Source organism: Annulohypoxylon truncatum (genome assembly GCF_022578515.1).
Source record: "Annulohypoxylon truncatum strain CBS 140777 unplaced genomic scaffold F4807scaffold_57, whole genome shotgun sequence".
NCBI classification, from domain to species: Eukaryota; Fungi; Ascomycota; class Sordariomycetes; order Xylariales; family Hypoxylaceae; genus Annulohypoxylon; species Annulohypoxylon truncatum.
The window spans coordinates 1-13,198 of NW_025953843.1; the positions used below are offsets into that span (position 1 = coordinate 1).

Consider the following 13,198-nt stretch of genomic DNA (forward strand, 5'->3'; position numbering starts at 1 on the left):
TAAAAGTTATTTTAAAATAATTTAAATACGAAATATTTAAATTTAAATAAAATAATTTTAAATTTAACGCGTTATAAATAATATAAATTAAAAAATATTATAATTTTTTATAATTTATAACGTTTTTTAATATTATAACCTTTATAAATAATAAAATATAATATTAATAATTAAAGCTTATTATACATTTATATAATATACATCGTAATACATAAAATGAATTAACGGGTTGGCGGATTCGGTACTATCGTCCGCCGTCGATAGCTTGCAGGGAGATGATGGCGAGGCGTTCGTTGAATGGAGTTTAGATCGGCGCCGGTTAACGGGCCGGATGCCCGTAGCCCACCTCGCTAGCGACCCCTTTTCCCGAACATTTGCCAGTAGCGCGCGAAATAGGGGCTCCGAGGTTTCTCCAATCCAACCACCGCCGCTGTTCCTGACGAGTGGCATGGAACTTACACGTACCATCTGCAAGGTATTTAAACTATGTGAGTTATGCATGCTCATGGATTCCCCTGATTACTTTGATACTAAGGGGCCATACGTATTGGTGGGTAGGACCGATCTGTCAGCTGCCGAAAGCCTGTAGATCATTCGAAGTAGGTAGTACCCCCTGAGTCGGAATAAATGTTAGCTACTGGGATGGCAGAGTCACACAAAACGAGAACCGAAATATTCGAGTAGAAGAGGAAAACGTCTATATGCAATCTACCAAGTTATATCCAGGTAATAAAATATATACATCAATAATAGAAATCATCTAGCTGTACCCATGATGACAACGAGCAGCTCTAACTTTGACTTCAGGGATTCTTTTTAGAGCGAACAGACGAAAGAATAACCATCCATTCTCACTAAAATGAATATCCAGAGTGGCCGTTGTTCATATGTACAAGGCCGTCAGGAGCATTACTCGAAAATGTCGTCTTGGGCACCGTTTGACCAGCCCATCTTCTCATTGTAGCCTGGGTAAACTCCGGCGGGGGGTACGACGTTGTTACCATCGGCCTCTGATTGTCTCGTTAGAATGATATCGCAAGAGGATGTTATAAAGGGGAAGTCAAAAATACTTACGGTTCCAAGCGACCATCTGCTTGGCACCCTTAACGCATGGTGTACCACTGGCGCTGTCGCAGTACACCGGGGCCTTAGCAGCAGCAACCTTCTTGGTGGATTGAGAGTTGGTTACATGGCACCTCAGGTTCTGCATGTACATGTTGGGTTGACCACATCCGTTAGGTACCCAGAGCCACTAGAGTTAAGGACATTAGTAATTAGTATCATTAAATATAGTGTAAGTGTACTGTCGCCCCTTAGGAGCAAAACAGGTTCGAATTGAGTTAAGAAACCCTACTCCTAAGGCAAGTAGATAGGTTCGAAAGGGGGAGTACATACTGCACAGTAGCAACCACCTTCGGGGCACGGAGGTAGGTCCTTGGGAACTTGGTAAGTCGCTAAACGTTTCCAGGGAGTACTATAAATGATTATTAGCCGCCAACTCTATCAGGTTTTCCGAGGAATCTGTAATGGGCACTCACTGCTGCAGGACGGTGAAAACAGCCAGGTTCTCCATCGTAACCTTAGAGATATCGGAGTTATACGAGATAGCAAAAGCGCTACCGGCGGAGTCGGTCTCGTTGTGTGTGTGCATGGCACCACCCAGTTTATCGGGGTTAGCGTCAAGACACTTATCAGGGCTAGGAGGCAACGGGCTGTGCCAATCCTCAGGGTGCTGCTGTCCATCCGGCCATTCCGAGGTGTATTTTCCGTCGTAAGAGAGAGTAGTCTGAGCGCGGTTGTGAGCTAACTCGACGGTGAAGGATCCGCCGGCCGGAAGAGCGAGGGAGTCGCCGTCGGCCGGGGGGAACTTGTCGCAGCCGCGATCCGCCTGCATCCACCATTTGCTCTTGGGGAGTTGGTATAAGGGGTCGACAGCGGTGTTGGTGTTCAGGTCTTCTTGTCCGGGTGTCGTGCCGTTCTATTCGGGATTATTAGGCACCTATTCAGGAGGTAAAAGGTCAGGGATGTGAAGGGATACTTACAAGACAGTACATGCCCTTCACCCACGCGGCTACGTGAGCTTGGACATTGCCAGCTGAAACCAGCGTAGCGATGATAGCAGTTGTGGTCTTCATATTTACGAGGAAGATTTCTGCTTTGAGAACTCAATATGTAGGTAGTCAGTTATCAGCAGGGGATAGAAGTTGATCCTTTCGTGATGCTTCTTAAACCTGAGAACCCTTGGCGGGAATCCCATCTATTTAAATCCTTCATTTTTCTATACTGGCAGTCGAACATCTCTATTCCCTACACTTCGCTCCTCAATTGTCCCATGAGTTTACCTCTGACACCAATCAGGGCCCGATGGGGTCCAGGACCTCTGGGGTAATACCTAGGTCAGGCCATGTAAATATAGCTTATGTTACTAAGATGCTGAGCTCAGCCATCGATAGATTATGACCCAGGTAATTGAATCTCTGCAGATCAATAAAATGTTAACGCCCGCCTTCCTTCCGCCTTCTGTCAGCTCCTCAGTGGAGGCTGACACGCCTGCATATGATTGTCAGGAACCAATGTAACCTTATTCACTATCCGTCACAGTAATCTTTTTTTAGATTTACTAGGTACAATTCGAAGACTATTGTTTCCTTTTCGCATAGGGTCGATATGGGAAAGATCATGCCTGCTATTAAAAAAAATCAATTTTATTCTCATACATTAGGTACCTAAGTGGTTATCAAGAATAAGGTAAAGACAGATAGGGGATGGGCTGTTAAAAGAAGGTGGAAAAATGTAGGTAGTCAAGATCGTCACGGCACTGCCGTATCTTACATCATTTAGATTAATGGTAAGCGAAGACCACGCCCCTTATTTGCCCGTGATGTCTTCGCCTAGTCTTCACAACCTCGGCTGAGGATAGCTTGATTGATAGCTTCCTGTATAGAGCTTAGTAACTAGTTGCTAGATGAGCGACGTGCTTTGTATTTCCATATTCCCATCCCACAGTAGATAGATGTTTCGTATTGCTGTCTTAGGCTATTTCGTAATTGACATATTCAAGCTAGATAGCTGAACCCTAGTTCTTACCCATCTACCGGGACATCACAGCAAATTGATCGAAAAGAGCGTTGGATGTTTAGATAGTGCGCGAAGAGATAGCGGTAGTCTACTGCGATTATCTTACGAGCTATTGGAATTATGTCCTAAGTGGCCATGAAAGAGGTCGAAACCGCTGACCCATATCGGTCAGATGCGACGAAAGTAGGCTATTTGGCTAGATACCTATTAGTGAGAGCAGGAAGCGGTATGTCATTCAGCTCGCTTGATATTTGTTCATGGTTGCTAGAATCATCCAATCGTCATTATATGTCGATTTCCGCGATATTCCCTTGACTTCTTCGAATCTAGAAGGGAGTTACCACTAGGGAACGAATTACCTAACAGTGATTAAATCTAGGTAGTTTGGGTTATTCGATGTATATAGAATGAATCAAAGGTGATTCGTATGATCTAATGCTCATATTTTAGGTGTAGGTCTCTCATGAAAACGCTGTATCCCTGGTAAAGCAACGGCCCCCACGGCTGTATCAATTTTATTAAAGAGGGACTAGCACATGCTGTACTATGCCGGGTCGGCGCCGCATCGGTGTACCGTGTGGAGCTCATGTGGGGCAAAAACGCCGTTGTCAGCAGCCACCCGGTAAAATTTTAAAATTTCTCCAAAAAAGCTAAGACCGGGATTACGCATCGCAATCGCCCGAGAGGTAATTTCCTTCCTTTAACATTTAAAAAAAAAATACATAGATCAAACGATGGCGAAGCCCAAATCGTTTCTAAAACAATCGAAGTCGAAGCCGAAAAATGAGCAGAGACTTGATGCGGCAGATGACTATCAATCTGCCGGCGTTGAGTTCGAAGAAGCGGCTGGAAAATGGCGTGCGGGAGATGCCGCAAAATCCATGAGATTCTTCCAGCGTGCCGTTGACGTCTATGATCAAGGTCTACAGAAGTTCCCTCAAAATGCTGATCTCGCCTATAACAAGTAAGTCGAGGTTATATGGAACGAATGCCCATCTGACAATATTGGTAGAGCCCGAGTACAACTGGAGATGGCCACACATCCTATTCTAGTAGATCAGTTACCACGGCCTTTAAAGGTCGTGTTAGAAGAAGCCTTAGCCTCGCATCGATATTCGTTGCAGCTAGACCCGGACAATGCCGATGCTCTCTTCAACACCTCTCAAGTGCTCACAACCATCGCCGAGGTAATGGCCTCTGACGAAGATGATGAAGACTCGAAATCTGAGGCTGAGGCGCTAAAGGTGCTTCGAGAGGCTCTCGAATTGCAGAGTAGATGTCTTAATGTGCAGGAGCGGAAGTATCGTGAATTCCTCGAGCAGGAACGGACTGCGGATGAACAAGGAGACGTGATGAACGACCCCACACCTGCTGCTGATTCAGTAGAAGACTCAGTGTCGGGTAATGTCGATGATGACGGGGAGTGGTTTAACGTTATCGAACCAGTCACTAGAGACACCCTCATCGACACATTACTCGCGCAACTAGGCACTCTTACCACCTTCTGCAGCATCCTGAGCTCCTTGCCGAGTGCTGCTCCCGCAAACACGCTTCCTTGGGTCGAGGAGCTTTCGGCGAACCTCCTAGGGAAGATGCAGACAATATCCCATGACCAGCCAGAGAGGTTACAAGAAATTGCTCTAGCAAAAGGAAATTTGGCATCAGCGATGCTGGAAGCAGGATACAGATCTGGCAAAATCGATGCCGAAACCTACAAGCGAGAAAGAGATTCGGCATTTTCCGCCACTGAACTTCAGCTCGAAAGATCAGTCGAAGGTCTTCTAGCAAACGCACGGTCTCTCCTTGCGCTTTATTCCGCTCTGACCGAAGCTGAAAATGGAGATGCCCAATCCCAATCAACGCTCCGATGGAACGTTCTCACTGCAAGCATAGCCAACTTAAAATCCGCGTCGGCGATACAGGGAATTTCCCAAGACGACCTAGTCACCACGCATCTACTTCGCGGCGATGCATCCTTGTACCTCTGCGCCATGGCTTTCCCACCTACATCGCATCAAACAGCCGTGAATACCGCCGCATAGAACGCTAAGAATGCGGAGGTGTACTATCGCAACGCGAGCAGACTGACTCAGGACCGGGAAGAGAAGGACGTCTCTTCTATGAAGTCAGCTGTCGCCCAATACATGCAAGCTTACTCTCAGGGGCAAGCGCATGGCGATATTGGCAACCTTCTGAACGTGAGCCCCCGAGGCCCAGAGTGGGCTATCAGACAGGTCGAAGATATGGTGGCGGACAATCTCGTACCTCCTGGCCTGTTTTCGTAGCCATTCACCTGAACCACCGATCCTCTCGACCTGGATCAAGGTGTGTTTTACCTTGCATAAGCTTCTCGGATACTGCACGAATGCGGGCTTCTCAAAAGGCAAGGCCTAGTCAATGCGAGTAGCTAGGTCGTGAATAAAATAATAATGAGTATGCGCGTATCTCCTTCTGTGGTGGACATAAGCTAAGATTTCCAAGAATAATCAATAGATACCACGCCGTGCTGTAGTGTATTTTAGGAACTACCTAAGTAGTAACGCGCTTCCGATAACCGACGACGAAATCTTGAAGGAGAAAGAAGCTTTTTACACATCCATTTTGAAATCCACATGGCACGTTATAACCCATGAAGTATGCTTTTCCATTAAAAAGAAAGTCCCATCGTAAGGTTACCTCCTTAACTGCTTATCATCCCACATCAGCTTACTTGATTCCAGAGAATTGGAATCAACCGAGACTAGTTGGGTGGATCTCTCAGTGTTTGTGGTCTCCATGGTTATGCCCGTTTGTATGGTCGTGGCCTTCGTGACTGGTTTCAATCCAATCCTCAAATCCGTCTTCAAATAGTTCGTTCAACTTCTCCTCAATATCATCTGATTCCATTGCCGCCTCCCAATTACTGAATTCCTCATCATTGAGGAGGCAGTTGTCGAGAGCCTTCCGTAAACGTTCTTCTCCCCCGTTCCGCATTTGCTGGCCGATGAAGACAAGTTCTTGACGGCGGTCTCCCCATTTACCATCGAAGTCGCGTGTTATAGCCTTTCTCGTCTCTGGGTCAGTAGGCCATTCGTTGTCCGGAACCTCGCAACGCCAAAGGTCTTGTCCGGAAATAGTCAGCATCACGCCTGCTTGTGACCATTCTCCATACTAGTGGCAATGTTAGCAAACGAAAGAAGAAATCTTTGGAGTACCTACCATTTTTGGCCTGGTCGCTAGCCACAGGAATCCCTTAGATCTTAATAGAGGGCCAAATGTTGCGTCTGCCATCTTTGAGGCTAACCGCGCTTTAGGATCGAGCTGAGGCTGCTCGTCCTCCATGTCGGTATCTTCGTCAGCGCCCTCATCAGAATCGTCATCTTCACCCTCAGCACCATCCGTCTCATCTTCGTCAACGTCCATTTCCTCTCCTTCGATCTGGTACTCCGTCTGGATGACGACGAATACTGACTTGATCATGTCCCAGAGTCTTGCAGGATGAAAAGGTCGGCGTGCTCGATATATGAACGTGCCGATGCCATATTCCTCCGTCTCCGGGTTTATTTCTTCGTTCAAGCTCTTCAACCATCCGGCACTAAGGGCCGCTTTCTCGTATGAGAACAGCCGAGTGTCAAGAATCTCCTTAAGGTCAAGGCGTGACTTTATCGTCGAGACAACCTTGGCGCTAGGGTTGAGCTTCTTGACGACTCCCTTGATCCGATTGACCTCCTCCTTGGAGACGAGGTCGCACTTGTTAACGATAACGACATCAGCAAACTCTACCTGATCCACTTGTAGGTCGGAGATGTTGCGGTCGTCCTCCTGAGGGACGTCAGTTTGGCGGTCAACCAGAAAGTCGGCCGTAGCGAAGTCTTGCATGAAGTTGACGGCGTCTACCAGCGTAACACATGTGTCGAGACGTGCGACCTTAGATAACCCGCCGGCCTTCAGGATCTGAGCGAGCTTCTTATTCGCCTCATGATCGCCCTGCTCTTCCGCCTCGAGATCGTATCCCGCGGCGATGTGCATGTCGGCGAACCTGGTCTCCCAGATTAGCAGGGCGGCAGCTTAAGGATAGGAGTAGTGTCGGTACTTACTCTTCTGAGAACGTCTCTGCAACTTGCATTGGTTCGCTAACGCCGGAGCTTTCGATGACGAGGTACTCGACCTGCTTCTCTTCCGCCAGTCTAGCAACCTCTTCGAGAAGGTCGCCTCTTAGAGTACAGCAGATACAACCGTTCTGCATAGCTACAACCTGCTCCTCCTTTCTTGTCACATCATGGGAGGTGAGGAGGGCTGCGTCAATGTTCAACGCACCGACATCATTGACTATGACTCCTATTCGGAGGCCATGGTCTGGGGATGTCAGGATGTTCTCGAGCAGAGTTGTCTTACCCGACCCAAGGAAACCACTAAGGAGAGTAACGGGTAGGCGCCTTTGCCCTTCGGCCTTATGCTGGTCGTCTATCAGAAGCGCGGGAGCCATGGTGCTGGCTTCAACCGGTGATCCAAATTACAGCACACTTTAAGGGAGAAATGGTAGGACAAGATCTGAAAAAAATTTCAGGGAACGTCTGACATCCGTCTCTCATACACACATACATGGGGGCAGGCCAAGTTTATACCATATTCTACCCCCTATTGTGATTAGGATAGATTAGGGTAAAGCTTATAATTATCACTGCATCTATTGGTCAATTGACCTGCCATTGCCAAACCTTCGTCACCCTTTGGGATACTGATGGGACGACTTATTCAAACACCTTGTTGGCCTCCTGCAGCGTGCCAAACACGAGATATATCTCCAGTACTTCTGTAGTATCCTAGGTACTTGGGACTCTCAAGAGATTCCTAGTCGAAATATATATTTCTGTTGCGAAAAGATGTCTCGATCGTACCTATCATAATGGTAATATTTCAAAGCTTCCATTCCGAGAACCTTGATGGTAAGATAAACGCAGGGACTCTCCCGGACCTTGATGGCATGTGGAGATGACAACTTAAAGTTGAGTAATCTACATCATTCGATTGGCGGAAATAATAACTACAAAATGCTCGGAAGAGCTCCTAGCACTTACAAACGCACATACAGCCGTAAGGCGTGGGGATATACGCCTCCGTCTTGTATCCCACTCCTTAGGTACTGATGTAATATCCTAGAACAACCTCGTCTACCTAACCTCGGGGTACTTAGACCAACTAGTACTAGAAGGATCCCCAGGACACCGAGCGTTATTCGCAAATTTATGAGTCGAGTAACTCCCCGCGGGCGGATCGGGCAGCTTAGTACACTCTGGTAGAGACTCAACTACCACGCAGTCCACTGCTACCTAGGACCCGTCCCTGAACGTCTCAGCCAGCACTAATTCGCGTTCAGGTGGACAGTAAGGGATATTCTCCTTGCAAGCGAGGAACTGGCCAGCTGGTGCTGAGAGCTTTATCATAGGATATGGAAGATCCGTTAATGTGATGCCTAGGGTGCTGCTGCTGGCGCCGCCGTCGATGCCAACTACGGCATCGGAGGTTTCATTCGGGTACCGTATAATGAGGCCGTAAGGAGGGAGAGGCGAGCCGGCATCCGTGAGAATGTTGGATGTTTGCCCATAAGATTTCGGTTTATGACAGGTTAGTTGCTAAGTTTACCTCTCTTTAACACGGAGTTACCAGTTAGATGATCATATCTTTAAGATACCTACTCTGCCCACTTCTGTAAAGCTCAGCATACCTCCTAGCAGGATAGGGTAATACCCCTTTTATATGTACAGGAGCATTTAATAGGCTCATGGACGTCACCTCTCAGTATACCTGCAGCGAGTATGGATTAAGAAAAAAATATCTATATAATGTTGGGATTATTATAAAATCTCGCTACACAAATCACGCACGTTTCCCTTTGTCACTACTATATAGAATGGTAGGTGACCGTTACCGATATGATAAACGTTCGTCGCTAACTACATGGAATGAAGGAATATCGTCATAAACCTCATATTTCTTTTCTGTTGATGCTTATGAAGTTCAATACTAGTGAGTCATTGGTACTTGCGTGGTCATAGCTTGGTCGGCTTAAGGTCTTGGACAGACAATTTGACGATTCCTGTGAGGGCGGTGTTGCTAAGGAACTGACAAGAATTCTGCCTGGGTGTTTTGATGTAGTTCTGCAACCTCGTGCAGTCCCCCAATCGTCCAACTCCATCATTCACACAACATATCCCATGCTTTATTCTAAGCAAGTGTACTTTTTCATGGAATTTCACCGACTTTCACCGCTCGCCCCCATTCATATTTGCATCATTGTTGTTCTTAGCTAAACCTGTGGAGTTGTAATTCGTCGAACGAATGCAATTTCTGCAGTGTGGGTGACGACAAGGCCTCTCCTTTCACCCTCGCGGTGAATTATTACGATCACACATACTTTTCTTTTCATAAAGACATTATCAGCGTCACTATAATGTCGCTCTCGTTGGCAGACCGGTTTGCTCTGCTAGAGCTTGACGACGAAGACGTCGAAGAGAAGCCGCAGCCTCTTCGTTTCTATAGGGAGGACGGTAAGCTCTTTTGGAGATTATTCGACTTTGCCACGGCACATCTAATCGATGAACATTGGAACAACAACGTCGTCTATTTCGACGAAAGGCAGGCCGAGGTGTTTAGTAAGGATGGACGCCTTGACCGACCTACATGTATGACTGCCTATTATGTATTCCTATTCATCGTCCTTGTCACTGACTAGATTATCATAGATACGTCGGTCGATGGCCAGTCCTACAAGGAAATAAACTACAGCCGTTGGAAGCTGTTTGAAGGGACCGATGACCATGTCGAGTATCTTAAGCTTCTCCACAACACATCCATCATCAAAAACAGCCTGAATAATCTCGATTTCGACCTACCCGATAGGAGGCCCGTCGATCTCCCACCGTTAGACAATCGCCTTGGCGAACCCCTAGACAAGTTATACCCCAAGGGGTATCAATTGTTGGTCAAAGAATCTCGTCGCGGTGGTCCAGAATGGAAGGAGGGACAACCACTAGGTCCTGATCCCACTAGAGAGGACCTCATAAAGAAGCCCATTGGATGGGCGCCGCCTCAGCAACGACAATGGCGCAGAGGCCTCGGCGGGGATTACACAGACCTCGTACGGAAGAAATGGTTCTACGGTAAGCATTAGCCCATATACCCTCGGATACTTGGGAGAACAGCCTTCGCTGCCTTCTACGCCCGATTCCAAGATATATACTAACCAGGACAAATATAAACAGGCGATGTAGACGTGCCTCTCCCAGAGGATTTCCTCGAACCAGAGGAACCCTGGTCGAGAAATCCGGCTAGAGTAGTCGTGATGAAGAGGGCCCGGACAGAGGCCAGTCACTCTCGTGGCTTCGTCGTCCGGTCCCACAGGGGACTAATGCGGAGCCTGTGGTGGGAACAGTATGGTGAAGAGTACCTGAAATTCTGTAGGATGGAAAACAAGGAGGACCAATGGGATCGTTAGGTACTTTTGCTGGCGATCTAATAGTTTTGCTTCAATCCTTCAATCATAAATTGCTCTCAATTATTGAAATATTGGTTACTTCGCCGTGATGATCGTGGTCTAATACGTAGACTCTTTCCCCTTGAAAGCACACAACTCAGAGCTTCAAATTAGTAGTCATCGTAATTCTGGATTGGGTATTGATACGGTTACATATATCTACATGATCATATACACGCTAGGCGAAAGATTGGTTCACTTAGCCAAGAACTTCTGGAAAGCCTCCTGTTCGATCACGACGTTGCCAACCGCTCTCAGCTTCTTGCGACCCTCCTTCTGCTTTTCGAGTAGTTTCTGCCGCCGCGAGATATCGCTGGCGTGCAGTTTGGCAAGCACGTCCTTACGGAAGGCTTTCAGAGTCTCACGGGCGACTATCCTCTTGCCAACCGCAGCTTGGATGATGACTTCGAACATTTGCCGTTGTACGTGCTCCTTGAACTTGGTCACCCATTGTCGGCCTAGTCGTTCCACCTGCGATGAATGTACAACTCTGGATATGGCATCAACGGGCATTTTGTTGACGAGTAGCTGCAGCTTAACCAGCCTACTCTCACGCCACCCGGCATCCTCGTAGTCCAGCGTGGCATATCCCTTGGTCGCGCCCTTGAGTTTGCCAAACATGTCGTCCACCAACTGAGCAGTTGGAATCCGGTATTTAAGGATGACCTGTGAGCCATGGAAGAACTCGATACTATCTTGCTCACCACGGTTAGCTTCGCAGAGTTCGATGGCCCGGCCCAGATACTCCTGCGGGAGTGTCATGGTCGCTAGTACGTATGGTTCGTAGTAGGTAGCTCCGCGGTAACGTCCTTCCTCCGAATCTGGAAAGTCAGCGGGGCTCTGGAGGACGGACTCGGTACCGTTCTGATATACGATTTTGGTCTGGACGGCGGGCTCGGTAATGATAATGTTCGCACCATGCTCCTGACGCAGACGATCTTGGAAGACGGAACAGTGGAGACTCCCTAGGAAGCCTAGCCGCCAGCCGGCGCCTAAGGCTTCAGAGTGGTCCTTGTGGAGAGTAACGCTACGGTCGTTGAGAACGAGCTGGCCGATGCTGTCGGCTAGACGACTGTAGTCGGCGGGATCAGTAGGGAAAGCGGCAACGAAGACCATAGGCTTGGGTTCCTCGAAACCCGGATACGGCTCAACAACATCTTCAGAACCGACAGTGGTAAAAGTGTCACCAATTTTGGCATCTTGGATCTTTTTCATCCCGGGGTTGAAGATAACGTAACCGACCTGGCCAGCGCGCAGGACCGTCTGAGGAACCTGAGTAGGGTATCGAATGCCGACCTCTCCAACCGTATATTTGTTGTTAGTAGCAAAACTTATGATGTTCTCGCCAGCCCTCACGGTCCCGTCGAAGATACGAACTAGACAGACGACTCCGCGGAAGCTATCGTACCAAGAATCGACCAGCAACATCCTTAGTGGTTTCGATTCATCGCCCGTCGGCGCTGGGATCTTCTCTACCACGGCTGGCAATATTTCCTTAACGTTAAGACCAGTCTTCGCGCTTACGCCGATTGCCGTGCTGGAGTCTAGTTCAAAAGTAGTTTCGAGCTGTTCAAGCACTCTTGGCACATCGGCAGCCATCATATCTATCTTGTTGACTACAGGGATGATCTTCAGGCCCTCGGCGAAAGCGAGGTAGAAATTGGCGACGGTCTGAGCCTGTATACCCTGGCTGGCATCTACAAGTAGCAAAGCTCCTCCGCAACTGGCGTAGGACCTCGTGACTTCGGCGCGGAAGTCAACGTGTCCAGGAGTATCGACGAGATGCAGCAGGTAATCGAGGCCATTGTGATTATAAATCATAGTACAGGTCTGAGCCTTGACGGTGATTCCGCGCTCGCGCTCGACCTCTAGAGTATCGAGGATCTGGCGGTTCGAACTGGATGAGGATATGGTACCGGTAAGTTCGAGTAGGCGGTCCGACAACGTAGATTTGCCATGGTCGATGTGCGCCACAATACAAAAGTTGCGAAAGCGCTCGATGGGTATGGCGGCGATCCGGCGCTCAAGGTCACTAACTACACCTTTCGCGGCTGCTTTTGAGCTGCTATATCTTCGGGGGATAGGCGACGCAGAGCTCTGTATCAATGGCGCTGCCGCCACTCCGGCTCGCCATGGGAGCTTTGGACTAAGAGAAGGCCATATTTGACGCAAGCTGTAGCTTCTACTATAAGCCGTGCGTAGGGAAGTCGGCCGTAGACATGATCGCATGAGAACAGGTGCCAGTTTCGGGCCTAATCTACCTCCCATACATACGAATTGGGCCTTGTCGACTTGAAGGTTATGACATAGAAAGCAGCATTTGAAGCTATTCGCAATTCGATCGAGTTGAACGAAAATTCCATTTATTCCGTAAATGGTTTATGTGGAGCTACAAATCTACAAACAGGGGTTGTCTTATCGATAGCTTATCAATACTCATATATACCGTATACACGCATTCATAGCCCGGCTACGTGCATGTTGTACAGCCCATTAAAGTTAAATGATCCGTCACCCCGCCAAACTTTCCATATCGCAAGTAAACAAATCTACATCCTACTCTTGAAGCTTCACCTTTTTCAGAATCAAGAGTTATATCAACAACCA

The 13,198-nt window shown here is 47.9% G+C and overlaps 5 protein-coding genes across 5 annotated transcripts; 2 read left to right on the forward strand and 3 right to left on the reverse strand.

Annotated features, from left to right (window-relative positions):
- Positions 1–749: 749 nt before the first annotated feature.
- Positions 750–2,480, reverse strand: F4807DRAFT_332044 (uncharacterized protein). Its single transcript, XM_047995281.1, has 5 exons — positions 2,043–2,480; positions 1,539–1,978; positions 1,396–1,474; positions 1,075–1,252; positions 750–1,010 (listed from the first exon to the last, which is right to left on the reverse strand). Exons 1-5 carry the CDS (start codon positions 2,133–2,135, stop codon positions 910–912), a joined length of 891 nt encoding a protein of 296 aa, XP_047848926.1. The 5' UTR covers positions 2,136–2,480; the 3' UTR covers positions 750–909.
- A 972-nt stretch (positions 2,481–3,452) lies between these two features.
- On the forward strand, positions 3,453–5,363 carry F4807DRAFT_472013 (uncharacterized protein; the record flags this gene model as incomplete). Its single annotated transcript, XM_048002981.1, has 3 exons — positions 3,453–4,042; positions 4,091–5,102; positions 5,139–5,363. Exons 1-3 carry the CDS (start codon positions 3,813–3,815, stop codon positions 5,361–5,363), a joined length of 1,467 nt encoding a protein of 488 aa, XP_047848927.1. The 5' UTR covers positions 3,453–3,812.
- A 472-nt stretch (positions 5,364–5,835) lies between these two features.
- F4807DRAFT_465642 (putative cobalamin synthesis protein) lies at positions 5,836–7,543 on the reverse strand (the record flags this gene model as incomplete). The annotated part of the gene is made up of 3 exons (XM_048002301.1): positions 5,836–6,228; positions 6,277–7,096; positions 7,155–7,543. The coding sequence occupies 3 exons, from the start codon at positions 7,541–7,543 to the stop codon at positions 5,836–5,838; spliced, it is 1,602 nt and encodes a 533-aa protein (XP_047848928.1).
- A 1,656-nt stretch (positions 7,544–9,199) lies between these two features.
- On the forward strand, positions 9,200–10,621 carry F4807DRAFT_332088 (uncharacterized protein). The gene is made up of 3 exons (XM_047995283.1): positions 9,200–9,740; positions 9,801–10,217; positions 10,320–10,621. The coding sequence occupies exons 1-3, from the start codon at positions 9,509–9,511 to the stop codon at positions 10,550–10,552; spliced, it is 882 nt and encodes a 293-aa protein (XP_047848929.1). The 5' UTR covers positions 9,200–9,508; the 3' UTR covers positions 10,553–10,621.
- A 1-nt stretch (position 10,622) lies between these two features.
- On the reverse strand, positions 10,623–12,942 carry F4807DRAFT_332057 (GTP-binding protein lepa). Its single transcript, XM_047995282.1, has one exon. It carries the CDS (start codon positions 12,857–12,859, stop codon positions 10,787–10,789), a length of 2,073 nt encoding a protein of 690 aa, XP_047848930.1. The 5' UTR covers positions 12,860–12,942; the 3' UTR covers positions 10,623–10,786.
- Between the last annotated feature and the right edge of the window lie 256 nt (positions 12,943–13,198).